At 34.7% G+C, this 21,285-nt stretch overlaps 3 protein-coding genes across 6 annotated transcripts; 2 read left to right on the top strand and 1 right to left on the bottom strand.

Annotated features, from left to right (window-relative positions):
- Nucleotides 1-1,026: 1,026 nt before the first annotated feature.
- Nucleotides 1,027-4,267, bottom strand: LOC121257438 (probable 3-beta-hydroxysteroid-Delta(8),Delta(7)-isomerase). Of its 3 annotated transcripts, XR_005939213.1 has the most exons (6): nt 4,025-4,267; nt 2,896-3,042; nt 2,681-2,789; nt 1,989-2,254; nt 1,495-1,579; nt 1,027-1,308 (listed from the first exon to the last, which is right to left on the bottom strand). XR_005939213.1 is itself a non-coding variant. In XM_041158438.1 (5 exons), exons 1-4 carry the CDS (start codon nt 4,170-4,172, stop codon nt 1,990-1,992), a joined length of 669 nt encoding a protein of 222 aa, XP_041014372.1. In that variant the 5' UTR covers nt 4,173-4,267; the 3' UTR covers nt 1,027-1,308; nt 1,989. The 3 variants fall into 3 exon arrangements, 2 of the variants coding, with proteins under 2 accessions (XP_041014372.1, XP_041014371.1); XM_041158438.1 differs by lacking the exon at nt 1,495-1,579; XM_041158437.1 differs by lacking the exons at nt 1,027-1,308; nt 1,495-1,579 and having other exon boundaries at nt 1,889-2,254.
- A 5,149-nt stretch (nt 4,268-9,416) lies between these two features.
- Nucleotides 9,417-14,209, top strand: LOC121257437 (probable protein S-acyltransferase 7). The gene is made up of 6 exons (XM_041158436.1): nt 9,417-9,760; nt 9,879-10,111; nt 10,234-10,416; nt 10,799-11,107; nt 13,170-13,403; nt 13,484-14,209. The coding sequence occupies exons 2-6, from the start codon at nt 9,983-9,985 to the stop codon at nt 13,919-13,921; spliced, it is 1,293 nt and encodes a 430-aa protein (XP_041014370.1). The 5' UTR covers nt 9,417-9,760; nt 9,879-9,982; the 3' UTR covers nt 13,922-14,209.
- Nucleotides 14,210-17,204: 2,995 nt separating this feature from the next.
- LOC121257436 (DEAD-box ATP-dependent RNA helicase 21) lies at nt 17,205-19,798 on the top strand. Of its 2 annotated transcripts, XM_041158435.1 has the most exons (2): nt 17,208-19,326; nt 19,404-19,798. In XM_041158435.1, exons 1-2 carry the CDS (start codon nt 17,394-17,396, stop codon nt 19,418-19,420), a joined length of 1,950 nt encoding a protein of 649 aa, XP_041014369.1. In that variant the 5' UTR covers nt 17,208-17,393; the 3' UTR covers nt 19,421-19,798. The 2 variants fall into 2 exon arrangements, with proteins under 2 accessions (XP_041014368.1, XP_041014369.1); XM_041158434.1 differs by having other exon boundaries at nt 17,205-19,798.
- Nucleotides 19,799-21,285: the final 1,487 nt, after the last annotated feature.

Raw genomic sequence — 21,285 nt, 5'->3', positions numbered from 1 at the left:
TTAAGAGTATGCAACCAAAAATTGAATTAGTTGCTACCCATTGCACCACAGAGTGCGCACATCGATTTTGAGATCGATGAGTTTTGGTTACCCTCCAATTATTGTGTTCTTGATAATTTCCTAAATAACATCAACGATCGGATTGATTTGCCAGTAAGTGTTTAAGTACCTCCTTTCAATGGCCGTTGTGACAGTTTGCACATCACCTTTGAGTATTGCTTGCCTTTTTTTGTAGTTATGTTGCTTAATTGTGCCGCCAACAAAGCTACAGAAGCTTCTGCTATCACTGGATTTGTAGTATGAATTTTTAAGATCCTTATCTCCAAAATTTTCCCCCATTATGATTTTTGCATACTGCAGAGGCTACTAAGAAAGATTCTATGACTGCTGCATCAAAAGAAAATGTCCATTGGTTTTGGATGGGATACTTCCATTTTTTAAGTTGTTTGTTTTGTTTGTCTTCCCATGCATGCCTATAAGCTTGGTACGTATGATCCAGCTGGTCTCTTGCTTTCTGGAGAGAGAGAATTGTGTAGTTGTGGACTATGTCATTTCTTTGTCTCTAAACGAAGTCCAGTATAATACTGCAAAGAGTTGGAAACGGTGTATATCCATGTCGTTTAGCCCCAACTCCTTCCCTGGATTTGAGATCATCTGTATCCAGTTTGACATAGAATTTATCGGCAGTGTTGAAAGGTTTAGGGGCCAAGAGCTTCGCAGAAGATGGCTTAAATTGAATCGAGAATCCCTACAATTTATGACCTCCATATTTTCTATAATTCAGATAGAGATAGATATAATATATGAACTCCAACGTATTAATGCCAGGGTTCACACTATTTATAGGCAGCACTTAATGTTGTATGCTCACTGACCATGTTTATCTTAAAGTGTTTAGGTCAAAAATTTGTAAACGATCTTATTCCGATTCAACAAAGGTGGTTTTCACTTGCCCAAACAAACTCTCGGGGTCCACATTTGGCTCCTTAATCTTCTGAGAAAACCAATGAGACATGGGGAACACACTAAGCAGAGAAACAATGAAGTAGAACTAGTACTTATCCACCTGAAGTGGGATTACATCGATCATAGTATCAAAACAAAACAGGTATAACTATAGCCATCAGTATAGGTATGGATAGCATCTAAACGACAAACCACTTTGAAACTTTGGTCAAAGTGTTCACAAACTTTCCTTTGGAGTTCCTTCCTTTGTATAGGAACTACTTTGGGATGGCGAGGGCCAAGTCAATGGTAGTTGTGGTGGTACCGGGCTCCCTTTATTTTCAGCAGAACGACATCAATCCCCCGGTATAGTGGCATGTCCATGGACGAGATCCAGAGACAACATCGTAATCTAGTCAGTATATAGTCCTTGACCAATGATGAATCATTGAATGATTAAAAAACATGGCCTAATTTTCTAGGTATGTTAAATATATAGATGTGTTCAACTTAAAAGGAAGCTCTGCTTCCCTTTCAACAGCATGGTACCTAAGGTAAAGCTGAATATTTTGCCTCATCAAGCTTGTCGGGACACATTGACACATTGGTGAATAGCAGAAGAATGTTTCCCCTGCTGCAAATAGTAGTGAGGGGCTACTTTTAAACTTCTGAATACATAAACCTAGTATTTCCAAGAAACAAAAACTACAGGCTAATGCAAATCCTTAAGAATGCAAACTGTACAGAGGAAGATGCATCCTGAGCCGAAATCTATAACTAAACTTAGTAATTTGGCATACTTATTGGTAATGTATATGATAGTCACACAACTGAGTCGTAGTGCAATTGCACTTAATTTTGAAAAAAGTTATTGACACAGGTAATGTATTACCTAGGCATTCAACTGAATCGTAGCTTGAGTCAACATTCTAAATCACCAATATAAGTGCATCAATTGAGAAATTTATTGCTAAAAGATATATCACTTACACAATTTGAATTCTGAAACAATACAAAATTCTTGAAAAATGATAGAAGTCAACCTCAGCGGGCTTTTGTTTTTTTCTGGCCTTGGACCTGGATTGCAGCACAGATCTTCTTCCAACAGCGCATGGAAATGAGTGTGGGTATCACAACCCATGAGGCATTCGCTCCAATATAGTATGCATAGTAGTAATATGGGCTTGCAGCAAAGTTATCACCTTCCAAATAAGCAGTTAGGAAATATACAGCAGTTCCATAAAGCTGGCCCAGAGAAATGGCGAACTGTAGTATATAGCTATATGACTTTCTTGTAGCTATTGCATACCTGCCAGTAGTGCAAACAAGGCATAGGAAAAATGTCAAAGGGAAGATAATATTTTTGTATACAAAACCTAAATTTAGAGATAAATAGAAACACCGAGGCTAGAATGAATAATTATACTCCATTTCTTCCACTTTCATTCGTTTGATTCATTCTTTTTTATAAAAACCTAGATGTATCTCTATCTTATAATAGGCCTGAAATTTAAAATATAAAGAAAAACATAAATCAGTAAAATTTGGAAGAGGGGCAGTATTAAATAGCACCTACTCTCAAAATATATGAGAAATACCTCTTGAGATGAACAATGAAACTCTGTATACTGAATGAAACAATCAAGGAAAAAAATCTTTCTCCAGAATCCCAGGCAGGATTGGAAACGTTCAATCTTTATTTCGCAGCATGATAAAAATAAAAAATTGAACTTACACTGCTAAAAGGCTAGCTGGACCCTCAAAAACTGCAGTTAGACCTTCAACAACAACGGTTCCTGCATCCCTCGCTGCATATCTTGAATCACCTTTGCTGTATTCTTTCCCTGGAAGGTTGCAGTAATGATTATCATCTAATTGAACTAACAGTTCTGATTTCTGAAGAAATCCCAACTGCTACCAATGATTATGCAATTATAAATAGAAACTTACAGACTTCGGCCAGGTAATTAGCAGTTTTGTCCCGGTAAAATTCAGGAGAGAAAGCAAAATAACCCTCAAGAATGATATGGGTTAGGCCTGTGAAAGCCCACCAGCACATTAGCCATCGGTCAATATTAGAATTTTTGAGTGATCTCCCTGGATTGGGGGAAAAATATAATGTTAAGTCAATGAGGCACCCAAAGTCATTGCAATGTCTCAAGATCATAACATTTAAATTAAAAAAAAAAACTAAAAAGTAATACATGCATCGCAAAGAGTTATTCTATCCTCAAGCAGGTGTGTAGAGCACACTATCCACGTCACTTAAATGGAAAAATTTGATTTGATTCAAATGTTAAAACTTCTAAGTACTTTACCGGGTGTGCTATCCACACCGGCTTACAAATAGAGATCTTCTGATCTTAGTCCATGAAGAAACAGAAATACGAATGAAGTTTAAAACTCTAGTTACTCTACTCAATGTAAACTGGTAGGTGAATCACTGGTGTATTCACAAATCTTGGAGTTTAAAACTGAAAAATCACATGCTAAACCATGTGATATTTCCAATTATCAAGAGGTGGGGAAGCAAGATCAGGAATAGCTGGCAGTTTTTTAGTATAACGTGTAATGGTTCTCATTTCAGCGATGCCCACATTCACGTGATGTATTTTACACATTGAAACAAAAGGATGGGCATTTGATTTCAATGGGTAAGTCTAGATGAGCTATAAATTATTGTTCTTTCTGTCTCCTCATGGAACTAATCTATACATCTTACGATCCCCACTAACGCTTATACTTATAGAGCTGGCAATCCAACAATAGGAGGAAATATCATCTATTCCTACTTCTATGTAACTAATTGTTACTCATTTCCGATAATACTTTGATCGGAAAGCTACCTGCTTGAATAAAAAATTTTCAAAACGGAACACACCATAGTTCAGTATTTTACTTGCAAAACCGTATAATGCTAAGAAGTAGAAATAGAGATCTGATTAAAATCACTTCCAAATTCTCTAATTGCTCGCAAAAATGGGTAAAGAAAATACAAGTGATCAGTGGAATAGAAAGAATATCGATTCAGTGAAAGTAGAAGGTATTGCATAAGTAGAATAAGGAAAAAGAAGGAAACCGGAGAAAAGCCAGACGAGAGAGACGACAAGCAGGGAAGAGATGCCATAGACGCCGACAATGGTGGACTGAGAGAGGGAAACAGGCACGAAACCAGGGAGCTTTAGATCTCTGGGTACGTATGGATGCTCGTGAAAAGATCCCTCCATTTTCGCCGTCTCCCCGGTCCGCGCACTAAAGTCAAATTATCTCAGATTGAACAGTTCACTCGCAGTTGTACCCCTCTCTTCTTCTTTTTGTTTCTTTTTAAATCCTCTGCTATCTAACATTATAGCGGGCCGGGGCTTTTAATAAGTGGCAGGCTCGCGTTGATCCCAAAAGAGCTCCTCTCTGTATGTACCAAAGCCCTCAAAGGCTACAGTTAAATTTGACCAAAGCCCCCAAAAGCAATGCAACGTAGGAATGTCAAATTGTATTAACGGATCGTGTTCGTGTCATATCAAGATATATTTATTATACTATATAGGTCAATCTTAACCCGACCCGTTAAATTTATCGTGCCAAGATCTCAAACCCTAACACGACCCATTAACATAACGGGTCGTGTCATGTCAATCCATTTTGATCCGTTTATGTAAATGGATTGAACAGACCTAAAATTAATCCTCTTGATCTAGTTAAATTTAGCATAATTTTATATAAATGTTAAAATCACAATATCTATAAAAAAATATAAAACTAACTACAAGTCCAAAATTATAATCCAAATAATAAAAATATCGAAATTAAAATCCCAAAAATTTTATTTTTTAGGTATAAAGATATAATTGTAACTTAACTTTCTTAACGGGTCATAACGGGTTGACCCGTTATCAACATGTTAAGCTATTGTGTCTTAACGGGTCAACCCGTTTTGACCCGAATCTGTTAAGGCTAAATCTTAACCCGCTTTTATCGTGTCGTGTTCGTGTTAGGTTAACGGGTCGTGTCACATATTGCCACCTCTAATGCTATGTACACAACTCTACTTGGAGACTGCAACGTAAGTTTAGTTAATTTTATCATTAAAATTTATTATAATTATAAAAATATATTTTTTAAAATGATGTTTTTTTTCTCAAGCCGTCAAAGGCTACAGTTAAAAGTGACCATAAACATAAATAATAATGTTACCGTCTCATTTTGACCTTAATTTTTTTAATTTTTTAATTTTATTTACTAATTAAGAAAGTATCAAATATTAGTATTTTTTTATATTTTTTAAAAATATTAAAAAAATATGAATAAACAAAATTAAAAAAAATTGAAAAACAGAATTTTGGTTAGGGGGCACTCTAGCAGGACTGAAACATAAATATGTATATAGTATAGTCTATTTATCTTTCAATCATATTAATTGATGCAATATATTTTATGTAACTTGATACACTCAAAACATGATAAATTCGTTATTTAGTGCAATTAAAAATTATAAAATTTAAAATGGCGAATAATTATTAATAATGACACTTAATCCCAACATTTTTCTGGAATAATTGGCGGCAAGCCGAAAATTAATTATAAGTTAGACACAGTGGGAAGCATGTTCTTTGAGTGTCAATGATATCTCTCTCTTTTATCTTACAAAGAGTGAGCATACATGGAGAGGTATAATTTAGGAGTGGTTCAGATTTAGAGATAGTTAATATAGATTGAGATGGTTTATAAATAGTAGAATAAAAGTTAAATTATTTATTATATTTTGTATAAAAATTTGATAAAGTTGTTTTGAGATTTGAAAAAGTTGAATTATTTATTATATTTTGTGTGAAAATTTGATAAAGTTATAATAATGAAATGAGATGAGTTGATGTGGATTTTGAATGTAAACGGTAAAAACTCATATTAACTGATCATTACAATTTTTTCAAATTTCAATACAAAATATAATAAACAATTCAACCTTTTTAAATTTTAAAATTATAATAATATTAAAAAAATAATATTATAATAATATTTTATCATCTCAACTCAACTCAACTTCCAAACAGAGTCTAACATTTCTCGTACTTTTAGTGGGCCTCTTGTAACTTATAGATATAAACCTATCACAAGGATTGATGAAAAAAAAATATATGTGGAAGAGCACTCACAATGACTTGAATCTATTTATTATTAATTTTTTTATCGTCTTATAATGTGGCATTATATGATAGATTCATAAATAAAATATAATAAATAACCTCTAATCATTTAATACTATGTTATAGAATAATGAGAGGATGATAAAAATTAAGACAGTGAGTAGCATTACTTATCACATTTGCACTTTCCTATTTCAAATATAAAAAAAGTTATAATATTATAAAATATTATCTTCGAGAAGTACTCATGGAATTTTTTTTGTAAAACATGCAAGAGATAACAAGTTGACAAAAAATAGATATTATATTATAAAAGTCATAAGTTAAAATAATTAAAATAAATAATTAACTATTTTATATATAAATTCAGATAACCAACTTGGGATGTTCTAATAAATAACGTTACGTCAAGACGTAAATGAAAGTAACAATTTCATTTGTTATGAGCAAAAAGATCGTAAAAATAAAAAGAGTAATAATATGCCTATAGTTTTTTTTTTTTAACTTTTTTCACTGTATTTTATCGATCATGTTTTAAATTGGAGATATTTCAATAAGAAAAATTTTATGCACTATATTATTATTTTTGTACCACATTCATCACGAATTTTATAGTCCAGTAGTGATGAATGTACCACATCTTACGTAATAAGATAAAAATAAGATGAAAGTATAGTGTATAACATTACCGGTGAGAATAGTTATGTGTATCATTTTATAAATGAGTTTTGCTACTTATAAGTCTAGCACGTTAATGTACCACTTATAATGGAATGCATTATAACATTAAAAAAATAAAACACCAATAACTTATTAGTATAATTGATGTGAAAACTTTTTAAATCAACAGTGTGCTGGATATATAAAAAATGAGATTTACAAATAGACTTTCTTTTACAAATAAAAATAAAGAAAAAAAAAAGAAAACGAGAAAATCAGCGTAATAAACAAGTAATGTTATACACAATATTTTTATTTCATTTTCATTCTATTATATAAGATGCATCATATTTATCATTATTAGATGATAAAATTTTATTAAAAAATTATTTAATAATAATAAATGTGACATATTTTATATAAAGAAATAATATTTATAATTGTAAAATATGTAAATATCACATAACTTTTTTGAAAAATAAATAAGTAGACTTTATTTTACAATTAATTTTTTAATAATAAATTTCACTTTTTTTAAAATAATTATATAATATTTAAATACTTATATAATATTACTCCTCTACCTAATAATTTGAAAGTAAGATTAGAGTATGACTATGTTAAATTTTCCGGGACAAAAGGACGATGTAAATGCATCATCGTGGTAACCAATGATTCTCCCAAACACGTTAGGACTTGCCAATGCGTCGCTGTCATGGTATTTGCTTTTTGACGACACCCACCACCCCCTCCCCCCCCCCCCCCCCCCCCCCCCCCCCCCCCCCCCCCTTTTTAATCTAAACACAACTGACATTTTTCTTTCTTAGAGCGTTGATAATGAACTAATTAAATATTAATGTAAATCTAAACTTAAGCTAAATATGAGAAAAAACTTTCACATTAAACTAGCCAATAGTCCAAAGCGGCTCAATTTGTATTGGTAACTCATTTCAATCCATCTCACTATTATTCATTCCTATTCATCAACTTTAACTCACAAATCTCATTACTATTTACAACTTATCTCATTACTATTCATAACTCATCTCAACTCATTTTCGAATATAAACGACACCTAAGACTTAAGCTACAGTAAATCTTAAGTCCTCTCCAAACATGACTAGCTACTATTCACAATGGAAAGTAATATTTTATTATTTCATCAGTTCCCTCTCTCTTTGAATGGTAAAACATACATGGCATATACATTATTTATTCTACTAATTGCAAATATTGATAGAGTAAACACATTATTTCTATAAAGCATGAAGATCTAAGAAATATATGAATTGTATTTGTAAAAAAAAAAAATTAATAATATTATATTATTATTTTAACTTTAAGATAGCTAGTCCAATGTAGACTCATTTAGTCAAAAATTAATATTATAGCCAAAAGTTAAAATTCTAACCAAATTGTAGACTTTACTTAGTATAATTGCGCTAGAATTGGTTTTTCTTTATATATTTCTAAAATAATATTATTTGAAAATTGATTTTACATATTAAAAAAATTCTCACATCATATTATACATATTTAAACCAAATAATAAAAAATTATTATTATTTTTTATTTTTCTTAAAATTATTTTTTATATATTTTACAATTAGAACTATGTGTCAAAAATACCAATTCCATATATCTAAATATTACCAATTTCATATATCAAAATGGTTAATTTTATCAATAAATATTAATACGTACTAAAAAATATTTTGTATCATCAACTTAATACAAATTTCATATATTAAAATCATCTTAATACAAGTTGCACAAAATTGATTTTAATGGGTAGAGAGAGAAAAAATAGTAAATAATATTTAGAAAGTGAATAGTATTTCTTTAAATTTGAAAAAACACTATTTATAACTATGTAAAATTTTGTAAATGTATAATTTAATGTAGACTAATTTAGAGAGATATTAGGTAAATATGAAAATGAATATGAATATGCACAAGTCATTGCCAATGCTCTAATATGTAATTTACGAGCGCTTATCCAATAGTTTAGAAAAATAAAAGTTTATTATTAAAAATTAATCTTTTTATATGAATTTTATATTTATTTATTTTTTTAAAAAAAAATTATATAGCATTTATATACTGTACAATTGTAAGTTCAGAAGTTAGAACTTATCTCTCACCCCTGCCTCTATTCCATTTAGGGTGTGTGTGGATGTTGAAGTGAGTTGAATTGAGTTGAGTTGTGATGATAAAATATTATTAGAATATTATTTTTTAATATTATTATTATTTTGAAATTTGAAAAAGTTGAATTGTTTATTATATTTTGTATTGAAATTTAAAAAAATTGTAATAATGAGTTGAGATGAGTTGAGATGAGTTTGGTAACCAAACGAACCCTTAATCCCAAATAAAAATATTCTAGAAATAATTTTCAACAGATAAAGTCAAATAAAATTTGGCAAAATCAAATATAGATAATTTTAGTAGGCTTGTACGTAGATAATTAATTATGAATAATATTGTATTTTATTTTTTAAATAATAAAAATAAAAGTAGAAATAGAGTACGAAAAGCATTGCGATTTGCGACAACAATTTTAAAAAGTAGTAACAATAATTTTAATAATAATATTGAATGTAAAAGCACTTAAAAGTAGCCTAATTTGTCGTTTGGGACAAGTGACGAGCACGCTCCAAGCCTCGAAAGAAAGCTAAAGGAGGAGGGAGAGAAGGGGAGAGAGAGAGAGAGGAGAGAGCTCCGGCAAACACTCTCGTTACTGAAATACTAATTAAAATAAAAAAACAAAGGGAGCGAGGTAGCGACATTACCGTGAGATTCGGCGATCCGAGTTGTCTGGCGGAGAATCGCCTCGCCACGGGGGCGATTGCGGTTGCTTTCTCCTTCCTCTCTGTCTCTCCGAGCGCATGCATTGTCTGTAATCTCTCCTATCGAACAGAGACTTCCAGTCTCTGGAAGCTACCGACCCCCTCGATCCCCACTGCATTTTCCCCTAACAAACAAGGGAGAGGCTGCAGTTAGAAATACGGGTAAAATAGGATTGTTTTTTTTTTTTGTTAGTATTTTTATGTTCTTGTTATCATTATTTAATTTTTCATGTCTTTATCTATGATGGCAATCTACGAACGTGCGGATTTTGGTATGCAGATCGAGTGAGTGGGTACGTATGTACGTCTTCAACATTGGAATGCACATGTGAAGCTCGGTGATTTCGATTTCGGTTATAGTTGAGGGTGGGAAACATTAGTATAATGGCAACGAGGCAAGGAAACATGTACGCAATTCCGATGCCTCCGACGCTCTCCGAGCCTAACAGAAGTATCGTGGACGATCCCGATGCTTCCTCCTTGCGTGCTTATCAAGTTTGGAAAGGGAGCAATGTGATCATCTTGCCTTATTCACATGATCACGATTAAAGCTTTGTTTCTTAATAATTTTTAGCCACGCCAAAGCCAAAAAGCAACTGACTTTAAATTTTCAAAAAAACTGGATTTTCTTGCAGAGATTCTGCCTGGGAGGCAGGCTTATATTTGGTCCAGACGTGAGGTCCATATTCCTGACCTTGATTATGATCGTGATTCCAGTTATTCTGTTTTGTGCTTTTGTTTCTCAAAGCCTCATTAATGAATTCCAGCACCATCTGGGCATTCTTATTGTAGTTGTATGCGCTGCCTTCACTGTATATGTGAGTTCTTCCTATTTTCATATTCCTGTATATAGATGTATGTACAAGAATTTGGATACAATTAAGCAATTGATATGGTTTTATTAGCTTATATTTTATCAAGGGTTTTTTGGTTGCGAGTAATCAAGGAGATAGGAAGAGACTGAGAATAGAATCTTTTGTAATCTACATTTCAGTTTATGGAAATGATTCATGAAAGTGTTTTTAATAACTTTGTATAGCATTTTCTACATATCTTCAATCGTGATTAACAATGTGAAAAAGAATAAGTAAAAAGAAAAGCTATGATCGACAGTGTTTTTACACATATGGGATATTAAAGCACCACCAACTTTAGTTAACGGTTCGATCATTAATGTTGTTGAGCTGACAACTATTTCAGATTATAATTCTACTCTTCCTCACTTCTGGAAGAGATCCTGGCATCATTCCTCGTAATCTACATCCTCCAGATCCTGAAGATGATTGCGATAGCTCAAATTTATCTGCTGATTGGGCTGGAAATCAAAATGGTGCTCGAAGTTTACCACCCATGAAAGAAGTTACGATTAACGGCAAAGTCGTTAAGGTCAAATATTGTCAAACATGCATGCTGTATCGCCCTCCGCGATGCTCTCACTGTTCTATTTGCAATAACTGTGTTGAGCGTTTTGATCATCATTGCCCATGGGTGGGACAGTGTATTGGGAAGGTATATTCATTCCAAAACCTCCTCCTGTTTTGTTGCTCGATTGAATTCAAACTTGGGGCATCCTTATTTCAGTTAGTATGTTGAAAAGCATTGAGGATTGATCATAAGGCACTGACAATGCAGACTTTTGCCATATTTGTAATGATGTGTGAAAGATGTTTGTGTTTGGCTGCTGACGGGTCTATTAGCTCTAGATGTCCTAAGTTACTTTTGTATCCTATGGTATATGGAGCTGTCACTTTAGAACCATAAGTCCATGCCTTTAACTTTAAATTATCTTGATAGTTAATAATGATTCAACTTTAAATTATCTTGAGATAAAATTCGGGTTTAAGGAAATTATTTATATTTGGATGCAGATTAGACTTTAATCTGGGAAATAAACAAGCTGCTTTCACGCGTGCAGTTTATATTGAAAAACTTTGTACAAAGCAAACTCTTTTCGTTCTTTTTTTTTGTGCTTATTTTTTTAAAATATATTTTGTTTCTATTTTTACTTTTAAGCATGCTCTCTACAATGGTCATTGGTGTTGCAGTAGTTAAGTGTGTCCACACATGCACATACATATCCTCCTCAGCTAGTGTATTTTCTCTTCAGCTTCCATTCATTCCCCTTTTCTCTTGTGCTTTAGTCTCTATGAATATGAAATAACCATTGGCATCTGTTATAAACATGGGATAAAAAGGTTGGTGGAGATAGCTAAATATTATGAGTGCAAGCACAGGAATGTGTCTCTCAATCTAGAAATTTGTCCATTGTTGCATGGACAGTCCACTTGGGACAAATGCGATTCTAGATTTCACGACCAACTTGTCCTCCTTGGGTTTATGCCTAGGTCAGTGGATCTTTGGGCCTTATTTGGCTGAAGTGAACTGGTGGATTACGTGGATTTTGGGATAACAAAGTTTATGTGGATGCTTGTTAAAACCTGCATTCAATGGAGCAGATTGTGACATTCTTATAAATGCTTTATGATTGTATATTACTGATCTAATCAATCACATACATCTATCATATCATTAACTTGATTCATGTGCCCGTTAATATTATTTTCAACGAATTTCTTTGTCATGGAAATTGTAATAACCTAGAGGATGGCTTTATAAAAAAAAAATCTCCCACTTATCCTGATGCGTAGAATTGATTTAAAGCAAGGTTCCATATTAAGAATTGCAGGATACTCTGATCTGCGTTGGAAGCTTTTCAGTATTTATTATGAGTGGATGATTCTTTACTTTTATAATTGAAAATGATTTCCTTGCTCAAAGAAATTAAAAGAGTTTGTTGCTCTGATTATTTATCCAATTATCCCAGTTATTTCAGGCAATTGCTCAGGTGTGACTAGTAAGTGTCTTATTTTGCCGGTACTTGCAAGCCACATACTTAAGGAATGAATTGCATTTCTAATTCCGGGGTTCATAATGTTAATAAGTTCTTTTTTTGAATTGTTTTCTCATCCTCTGTATTTTGTATTTTGGTTACCAATATTCTGTATGCATAACATCTATGTTTAACATATCTTCATATACATACCTGCTTAGATATAGCCTATATGCACACAAATATACATGGGTGGCTCTACAGCCACCACTGGGAGCTCCCGTTGGTACATTTCATCTATGTTTTTTTTGTTTTTTTTTTACATGCATTTTTTTAACACTTTTAAATATTAAAAAATAAATCACATCATTAAAAAACACTTACTTAATCATTAAATAAAAAAATTAAAAAAAAATCCTAGCGGGAGGACTAGCATTTTCCAATATACTTTTTTTTTTAAGTGTAAAATTTTAAATCTGAATGGACAAGTTATTTTCCAATATACATATATGCATCTACAAATATTTCCTCAATTGAGATCGAGAGATGGAGTTTATCATTAAACTGTGTTTGCTGTCATTATTGGATTTGTTTATTTGTGTACATACCTTATGGACCACGTCTGGTCCTTCCGTGGAGTGAGTTGTGAGAGATGAGTTTCTCAGTACACTCTGCTACTTGTCATTTTAGGCTACGTCTTACCTTTTATTGTCCTAACAAACTGATATGTTTTCTTTACAGAGGAATTACAGATTCTTCTTCATGTTTGTGTCCTCCACAAGCATGCTTTGCCTCTATGTTTTTGCCTTCTCCTGGTTCAACTTGTGGAAAATAATGAACGCATACCATTGTAATCTCTGGAGTGCTTTTCTGAAGTCCCCTGTTTCAGGGATTCTGGTTTTATATACATTCATAGCTGTTTGGTTTGTTGGAGGTCTTACCACATTTCATCTCTATTTAATTTTCACCAATCAGGTTCCTATCTCCTCTTTACCTCTATTGCTGTTTATTGTTCCGATTGGTTTTTTAGTAAGACTTGTATTGTGTTTCTGCAGACAACGTATGAGAATTTCCGGTACCGGTGTGATGGAAAGACGAATCCTTATAACCGTGGGTTCTCTCACAATATTGTGGAGATCTTCTTTTCTAAAATTCCCAGATCTAAGAACAACTTCAGGGCAATAGTCAAGGGGGATTCATCTTCTGTCTTCACCACTTCAATGGCATTGGGCCGTACCATGAGCCCAGAAATGCCCAAGAAAAGCTTTGACATTGAGACTGGAAAACGGCAAGCTGTTGGTACTGAAGATTTTGAAGATTTACAGAGTCAGATGAAGAGTGTTGGACTGGAGAGGAGTGGAACCCAGCCAAGACGTGCAAACTGGGATCACAAAGCAAATTGGGAGATCTCACCCGACATTCAAATGTTGGCTGCTGACTATGCGATGGAACATGGTTTGACAAGCAGACAAAAAATACATGAAGGCAACTAAAGTAATATTCTTATCTTAAGAGCCAAGATAAAATTTGCTAGCATGGCTAATTGAAATTCTGGAAGTATATTTCGCCATGCTATTTTGCTTTCTAGGAAGAAATACACTAGTTCGGTTAACACGTGAAGAGGGGGAAATGTTGGAAATCAAACTACTTTCATGGATGCTTGGGGGTGAGTCTTTTGCTAAATGCTATAATGTCTATGTTTTCCTCTACGAGTTTGGTCGGGCGTTGATAATTCTTACTTTGTTGGACAAGTCAATAGTGAGGCAGTAAAACCAAAAGCTCATAAGCTCTAGTTTTCCTGAATGTCTCTTTTGTCTATAGTTTTAACTAATTATTGACCAAGGAAATGCTTGTTTATGTGAACGGCAGGAAGCTAGTCCCTCTTTATCAGGGCTGGTGTGGTTTCGTTGCCTTTGTTTTTCTTTGTTCTTTTGCTTTCGTTTCTTCCGAGGAGTCTCTAAGACCTGAAGCGGTCAATTACAGACATTTGAATTGTGGTCACATTGGAATTGATCCAAGACTAATTGGGTTTATGAGCTCCCATGGAAGGATATCTTTTGTTTCCAAAGTCATTGCAGATTCGGAGGGGGAAAATTGCTGCCTAGTTATGTGAAAGTTTACTCCAACTCTGTCTATATGAATGGCACCAAAACTACCTACAAGCTTTTTATAGTGGCATTCTGTGATACATGGAAGGTAGGGCCGTAAGAGGACCGGACCGGATAAACCAACTTGACTGAATGGTTTGGTCTGGATCGGATCGGACCGGACCGATAGTCTTATTGGTCGGTCTCGAGGTGTGATTTTTTTGGACCGGATCGAGACCAACCGAACGTATATATGTTTTTTTAAATATATAATATATTATTTTATATAGTAGTTATATAAGTTAATTATGTAATTTTCATCCAAGGGGTTACCATTAACTATAAATACAATAAAATTATTTAATATTCACTAACTATATATATAGAATAAAAAAATGTTCATAGAATGAATTAGACCGACCAGTCTGGTCCAGCAAAAATAATGTACCAAAATTTGCGGTCCGGAAATCTCTAACTGATTATACCCATGGAAGGGAAAAAAAATCTTTCATAGACCTTAGTGATTGAAATGCTTCTGCTCAAAATGGGCAAAAATTGTTATTGGTTAAGTGGTGAATGCATTGCTTAGTTATTTTTAAAGAGACTTATGAAATGTTTGGGGAATAAAATGAGATGAGAAATCTGAAAATAATAGTAAATTTGTTTGTGAATAACAATGAAATTATTTGAATTATGACGTTTTATGCGGTTTTGGGAAATGAGAGAGATAAAAAGTTTAATAAAAATATTATAAAATTAAAATATTGTTATAATATAATTTTTTAATATTGTTTTTGTTTTAAAATTTGAAAAAGTTGAATTATTTTTTGTGTGAAAGATTGAAAAAGTTTTAGTGATCAAGTAATGATTAGATAATACAATTGAAATTGAAAAATTAAAAAATTGTTTGCTTGAGTGGTGTTTGGATATGCCTCGTTTGGATCATCAACCCATCTCAACTCATTATTACAACTTTTTCAAATTCTAACACAAAATATAATAAACAATTCAACTTTTTCAAATATCAAAATAATAATATTATTAAAAAATAATATTCTAACAATATTTTATCATCTCAACTCAACATCCAAACGCAATCTTAGATGTGATAAGATGAGATGAGATAAAACGATCTCAACATCTAAACAACTCTGAAGATTACATTTGGATGTTGAGGTAATCTCAGAAGATCTGTGAATAGTAGTGAATTGTTTGTGAATACCAAACATGGCCTTAGACTCCGTTTGGATGCTAAGAGTATATCAGATGATTGAAATTTATTTATAAATAGTAGTGAGTTAAGATGTTTGGGTAGGTTTTGTGGATCCCATTGAGATGCATTTGGATGTGTTTGAATGTATGAAGTAGGTTGAGATATGTTTATGCTACATTTAGATGTTGAGATGAGTTGGGTTTAGTTGAATTGTGAATAATAATATTTTGTGGGTCCCATTAAGATTAGTTTAACTTTTTTAAGTTGTATGTTTAATTTTTTAAGTTGAGATGAGTTTTAATTTTTTTTTATGAGAAATTGAAAAAGTTGTGAATTTCATCAATGATTGATTTGAGATGAGTTGCGTTTGGTTCAACAATTAAATATAGTCTTAATTTTTTATGAAAAGTTAAAAAAATAATAAATTTCCTCAATAATTAGTTTATTATTATAGTGATGGAATAATAATAGAAGTGTCGTCAATTAATAGTATTGAGTTAAGGTGAAAAAAATGAGATTAATTCAAATGAAATAAGTTGTGTGTTTCAATGGAGAGTACATACATTTGTGCGAAATTATCTTTAGATGATTTGAGATGTGACTTGGGCTTTCCTTTTGAATCATTTAGAATTCCTTAAAATTATTGGTAATCCTGCATAATTGATGAATTTACACAATTGATGGCTTGTGTCGACACACAATTTATTTTCTTTTACTTGGTTTCTGTTTATTTTTTAGTAAACATTGGGTGTAGATAAAGATTAATATATTGCCAAGTTTGTTAATTGACACATCAAACGCACTTACTAGGAAACCTGCCATATCATCCTACAAAAAACATCGGTGGTTTTGACGATTTTTATGAATATAATAAGTCCCACAACATATGATGTAATCACAAATTCAATTTGTAAATAGCATAACTCATAAAGAATTTATGTAGTTGTTTGAATATAAATTTATTCGATAATTAATTGAAACGAGTTAAATTTGAAGAAGTACAAAAGAAAAATAATAATAAACGAGTAATTTTTTAAACTTTAAAATTGGCTAATATATGTTGGAACAACGTTTGTTGTAAACGCTTAGTGTAAACGGTGTGCAAACGAGACTGACGTAGAGATATTTGTTGAGAGAGAGACCGAGCTGATGAAGTTGATGAGAGAGAAATACCGAGTTGATGAGAGAGGAAGACCGAGCTGATGAGAGAGAGTGTTGATAAGAGAGCTAATGAGAGAAAACTGATGAGAGAGAACATATGCGTTTAGAGAAAGAGTAAATAATTCATTTTAAATCTGATGTGACATGGACGACTGCACGCCGGTTGTATCTACCGACTGTATATATTGATGCAACTTTCAAATTAATTTGAAAGACCAAATTATATCTAAATAATGTAACTTATAACATAAAGTAAAATTGATGCTTGAAAATTATAGATATTTATCATATTATAGATATTTAGGGCTCCAAATAGTGTTGGGCCACCGATCACTCCGCCATTGTGTGCCTAATCCAACCTCCAATGGCTTTATACAAGAACACAGGGTCCTCATCCAAGTTCCTCAACACCGCCTTCTAGGGACCAGGAACTAGGAAGTATATGATCTTTCTTTCCCCTCCTGCTCCGTACCAAGCGAGTTTAGTTTCCTCTGGGGGATTACCATGAGCACGAAACGCCGGATCGAAGACGTTTCAGCCGTCAGTGTCGTCGCGAAGAAACCAGTCTTCTTGACTAAAGCCCAGCGCGAGGAATTAGCCCTCAAGCGTCGTCAGCAAGAAGCCGATCAACTCCAGCACCAACGTCAAGAGCTACTCTCCTCTCTCGGCCGTCCAGCTGACGCTTCCGGTAGCGACGTCAAGCCCTCCGATTCGGACCGCCATCGGGACCGGGACCGTGACCGAGACCGGGACCGCGACCGACGAGATCGAGATCGAGATCGAGAGCGTGACCGTGACCGGGAACGTGATTCTGAGAGGCGGAACCACCGCGAGAGGGAGCGCGAAGAGGAGGCTAGGGCTCGTGAGCGTGCGCGCGAGGAGAAATTAGCTGAGCGAGAGCGTGGGAAAGAGCTCGAAGCCATCAAAGAGCAGTATCTCGGGTCCAAGAAGCCTAAGAAGCGGGTCATCAAACCCAGTGAGAAATTCAGATTTTCTTTCGATTGGGAGAACACCGAGGATACCTCTCGGGACATGAACTCTCTCTACCAGAACCCTCACGAGGCCCAGCTCTTGTTCGGACGAGGCTTCCGCGCCGGCGTGGACCGTCGCGAGCAGAAGAAGCTCGCCGCCAAGAACGAGAAGGAGATGAGGGAGGAGATTCGCCGGAAGGATGGGATCGAGGAGAAGCCCGAGGAGGCCGCGGCGCAGAAGCTCAAGGAACAAGCTGCCGATTTGTACGACACCTTCGATATGAGGGTCGATCGCCATTGGAGCGAAAAGAAGCTCGAGGAAATGACTGAGAGAGATTGGAGGATTTTCAGGGAGGACTTCAACATTTCGTACAAGGGCTCTAAGATCCCTCGGCCGATGAGGGCTTGGGCCGAGAGTAAACTGAGTTCGGAGCTGTTGAAGGCGGTGGAGAAAGTAGGGTACAAGAAACCCTCGCCTATTCAAATGGCGGCTATTCCGCTCGGTATGCAACAGCGCGATGTGATCGGGATCGCTGAGACTGGTTCTGGCAAAACTGCTGCTTTTGTTCTTCCTATGTTGACTTACATTACGAGGCTCCCTCCAATAAGTGAAGAGAACGAGGCCGAAGGCCCTTACGCCGTTGTAATGGCTCCAACCCGTGAGCTTGCGCAGCAGATTGAGGAAGAAACTAATAAGTTTGCCAAGCATTTGGGGATCAAAGTGGTCTCCATTGTTGGTGGCCAGTCCATTGAGGAGCAAGGATTCAAGATTAGGCAAGGGTGTGAAGTTGTCATTGCTACGCCAGGACGTTTGATTGATTGCTTGGAGAGGCGCTATGCGGTTCTCAATCAGTGCAATTATGTTGTTCTCGATGAGGCCGATCGCATGATTGATATGGGATTCGAGCCTCAGGTTATGGGTGTCTTGGATGCAATGCCTTCAAGCAATTTAAAACCCGAGAATGAAGACGAAGAACTTGATGAGAAGAAGATTTACAGAACCACTTATATGTTTAGTGCCACCATGCCCCCTGCTGTGGAGCGCCTTGCCAGAAAGTATTTGAGAAATCCTGTCGTGGTAACTATAGGTACTGCTGGAAAGGCCACCGAGTTGATATCCCAGCATGTAACCATGGTGAAGGAATCAGAAAAGTTTTACAGGTTACAGAGATTGCTTGACGAACTTGGTGATAGGACTGCTATTGTGTTTGTGAACACTAAGAAGAATGCAGATACCGTTGCCAAGAACTTGGATAAGGCGGGGTACCGTGTGACAACTTTGCATGGTGGGAAGTCTCAGGAGCAAAGGGAGATCAGCCTTGAGGGTTTTAGGACCAAGAGATACAACGTTCTTGTTGCCACCGATGTTGCAGGGCGTGGTATTGACATTCCCGATGTGGCCCATGTGATCAATTACGATATGCCTGGGAATATTGAAATGTACACACATCGTATTGGACGAACAGGCCGGGCAGGCAAGACGGGTGTGGCCACTACATTCCTGACTTTTCACGACTCTGACGTCTTTTACGATCTCAAGCAGATGCTTATCCAGAATAATAGTCCTGTTCCTCCTGAACTTGCAAGACACGAGGCGTCCAAGTTCAAGCCCGGTTCGGTTCCCGATAGACCTCCAAGACGCAGTGAAACTCTTTTTACTCACTGAGAAGTTGAAGTATTTGGAGGTTTCAAGGAAGTGGAGGCGCCATCTGAGTTATATACCACAGTTTTTGGTAGCTTAAACTTAGTGCTCCAGGCAAGGAACTGTAATTGCTCCTTTTTTTTATGAGAATAGGATCTTTGGGACTCCAATTTTTAAAATCTCTGCTGCCGCCGAAGTGGTAATTGATGTTATTTGTATTTTCTGATGCACTATGGTTGCTCGCTTGCTGATTATTGATATTATGAATAGGTTCACGATGATCAGTTTAGAATGTCCATATTTAATCTCTAATTTTGATAATGTCTACAGATCTTTAATTGGTTGGTTAATATTCATTGACTGGATTGAAGTTCGAATCATATTTATTTGTCGTCTTACTTTGCTTGCTGCTTGCTTGTTTGTGCGTATCTTTTGGTTCGTAAAATAATATGGTAAAGTGCGGGTTCTGTGACAAATGGATGGGTGATAGGTCTATCAATAAAACAGTGCTATACGTCGTGAAGGATATGTTTCATATTCCTGCTGGAGGGCTGCAAATACTTAATGATGTCAAATGGTTGAAGGTTGGTCAGAGAGGACAAGTGATGATATTGATTGGGAAAGATGCTGTTTCAATTTCAACCAGTGATGGGGAGGAGAGAAAAAGGAAGAAAAAAAAAGTATGCTTCTTGAGTTTTGAAGTGAATATTGAGTCTAAAGACTGAAGTTGAAGAAAGACAGGTTAAAGTGGGAAAAATGAAATAGAATGAAACCATTGTTCTATTGGGTTCTTGAATTGACAAGCATTGGCAGCCATTTGTATTGTTTTGGCGACCTGGTATGTCTATATAACCACGTCTTTATAATTAGCTTGTTGGTACCATCCAAATATTATGATGAAAATATTTTCCAAACTATAATTTGAGAGTTACTTCTTATATTGGTAATGAACGAATATCCGGTACTGTTTCCAAACTCTAACCTTGCCTTTCACTATTTAGCTTTGCTTCTCAGAGTATACCTAGACCCTTACCTACTTGTGGAATATGGGATCTTCTCTCTCTCTCTCTCTCTCTCTCTCTCTCTCTCTCTCCAAACTCTAGTCCCTTTGCTTACTGTTTGTAGTTTTAGTCGAGACTATTTTTGGGCATTTTGCGATGTTGTGGTTTATTTTTAGGAGATTGTGGGGTTATCAAAACACTTGTTGATTTGAAGGTGTGAGAACTTTGGGTGTAGTATAGCGTCTCTGTATTACAAATCATTAAGAGAAGAGTAGGAGGGTTATTAGAGAAATATCTCTGGGCAGAATCAGTGTGGGGTGGCTGCGGTGGCGGAGTGTGTTAAATCAGAGGGAAGGTCAGAATTTGTTAGAACCCATCTTGCTGGAAATTTAAGGGATGTTTTGAGAATGAGATTAGATGAGAAATCTGTGAATAATAGTAAAAGAAAAATTCTAGATATAAGTATTACACTCCTGCACACTTCTTAAAAATATGTGATTTTATTCCTTTATCCTTGTATTTCATGAAATAATACGAGGATAAAAAGGTAAAATTCTATATTAGTGTGCAGAGTGTAAGGCTTGTGTTACACTTCTCATAGTAAAATAGTTTGTAAATAGTTGTGAAATAATTTGAGTTAATATGTTTTATTAGATTTGGAAAATGAGAGAAAAAATTGAATAAAAATGTTATAAAGTTAAAATATTATTAAAATATATTTTTTTAATATAATCTTTGTTTTAAGATTTGAAAAATTAAATTATTTTTTGTGTTTTGTTTGG

This window comes from Juglans microcarpa x Juglans regia, chromosome 3S (assembly GCF_004785595.1).
Source record: "Juglans microcarpa x Juglans regia isolate MS1-56 chromosome 3S, Jm3101_v1.0, whole genome shotgun sequence".
NCBI lineage: Eukaryota > Viridiplantae > Streptophyta > Magnoliopsida > Fagales > Juglandaceae > Juglans > Juglans microcarpa x Juglans regia.
Note: the sequence above shows the minus strand (reverse complement) of the source record. Positions and strands in the feature narration are given on the sequence as shown.

Excerpts from the sequence above, each read along its gene's own strand:
- LOC121257438 (XM_041158438.1), bottom strand. The coding sequence starts at position 4,172 with ATGGAGGGATCTTTTCACGAGCATCCATACGTACCCAGAGATCTAAAG. Across the intron at positions 3,043-4,024 it reads TCTCGTCTGGCTTTTCTCCG|GGAGATCACTCAAAAATTCT; the intron begins GTTTCCTTCTTT and ends CCCCCAATCCAG. Across the intron at positions 2,255-2,680 it reads CCAGCTAGCCTTTTAGCAGT|GTATGCAATAGCTACAAGAA; the intron begins GTAAGTTCAATT and ends CACTACTGGCAG.
- LOC121257437 (XM_041158436.1), top strand. The coding sequence starts at position 9,983 with ATGGCAACGAGGCAAGGAAACATGTACGCAATTCCGATGCCTCCGACG. Across the intron at positions 10,112-10,233 it reads AAGTTTGGAAAGGGAGCAAT|AGATTCTGCCTGGGAGGCAG; the intron begins GTGATCATCTTG and ends ATTTTCTTGCAG. Across the intron at positions 11,108-13,169 it reads TGGGACAGTGTATTGGGAAG|AGGAATTACAGATTCTTCTT; the intron begins GTATATTCATTC and ends TTTTCTTTACAG.
- LOC121257436 (XM_041158434.1), top strand. The coding sequence starts at position 17,394 with ATGAGCACGAAACGCCGGATCGAAGACGTTTCAGCCGTCAGTGTCGTC.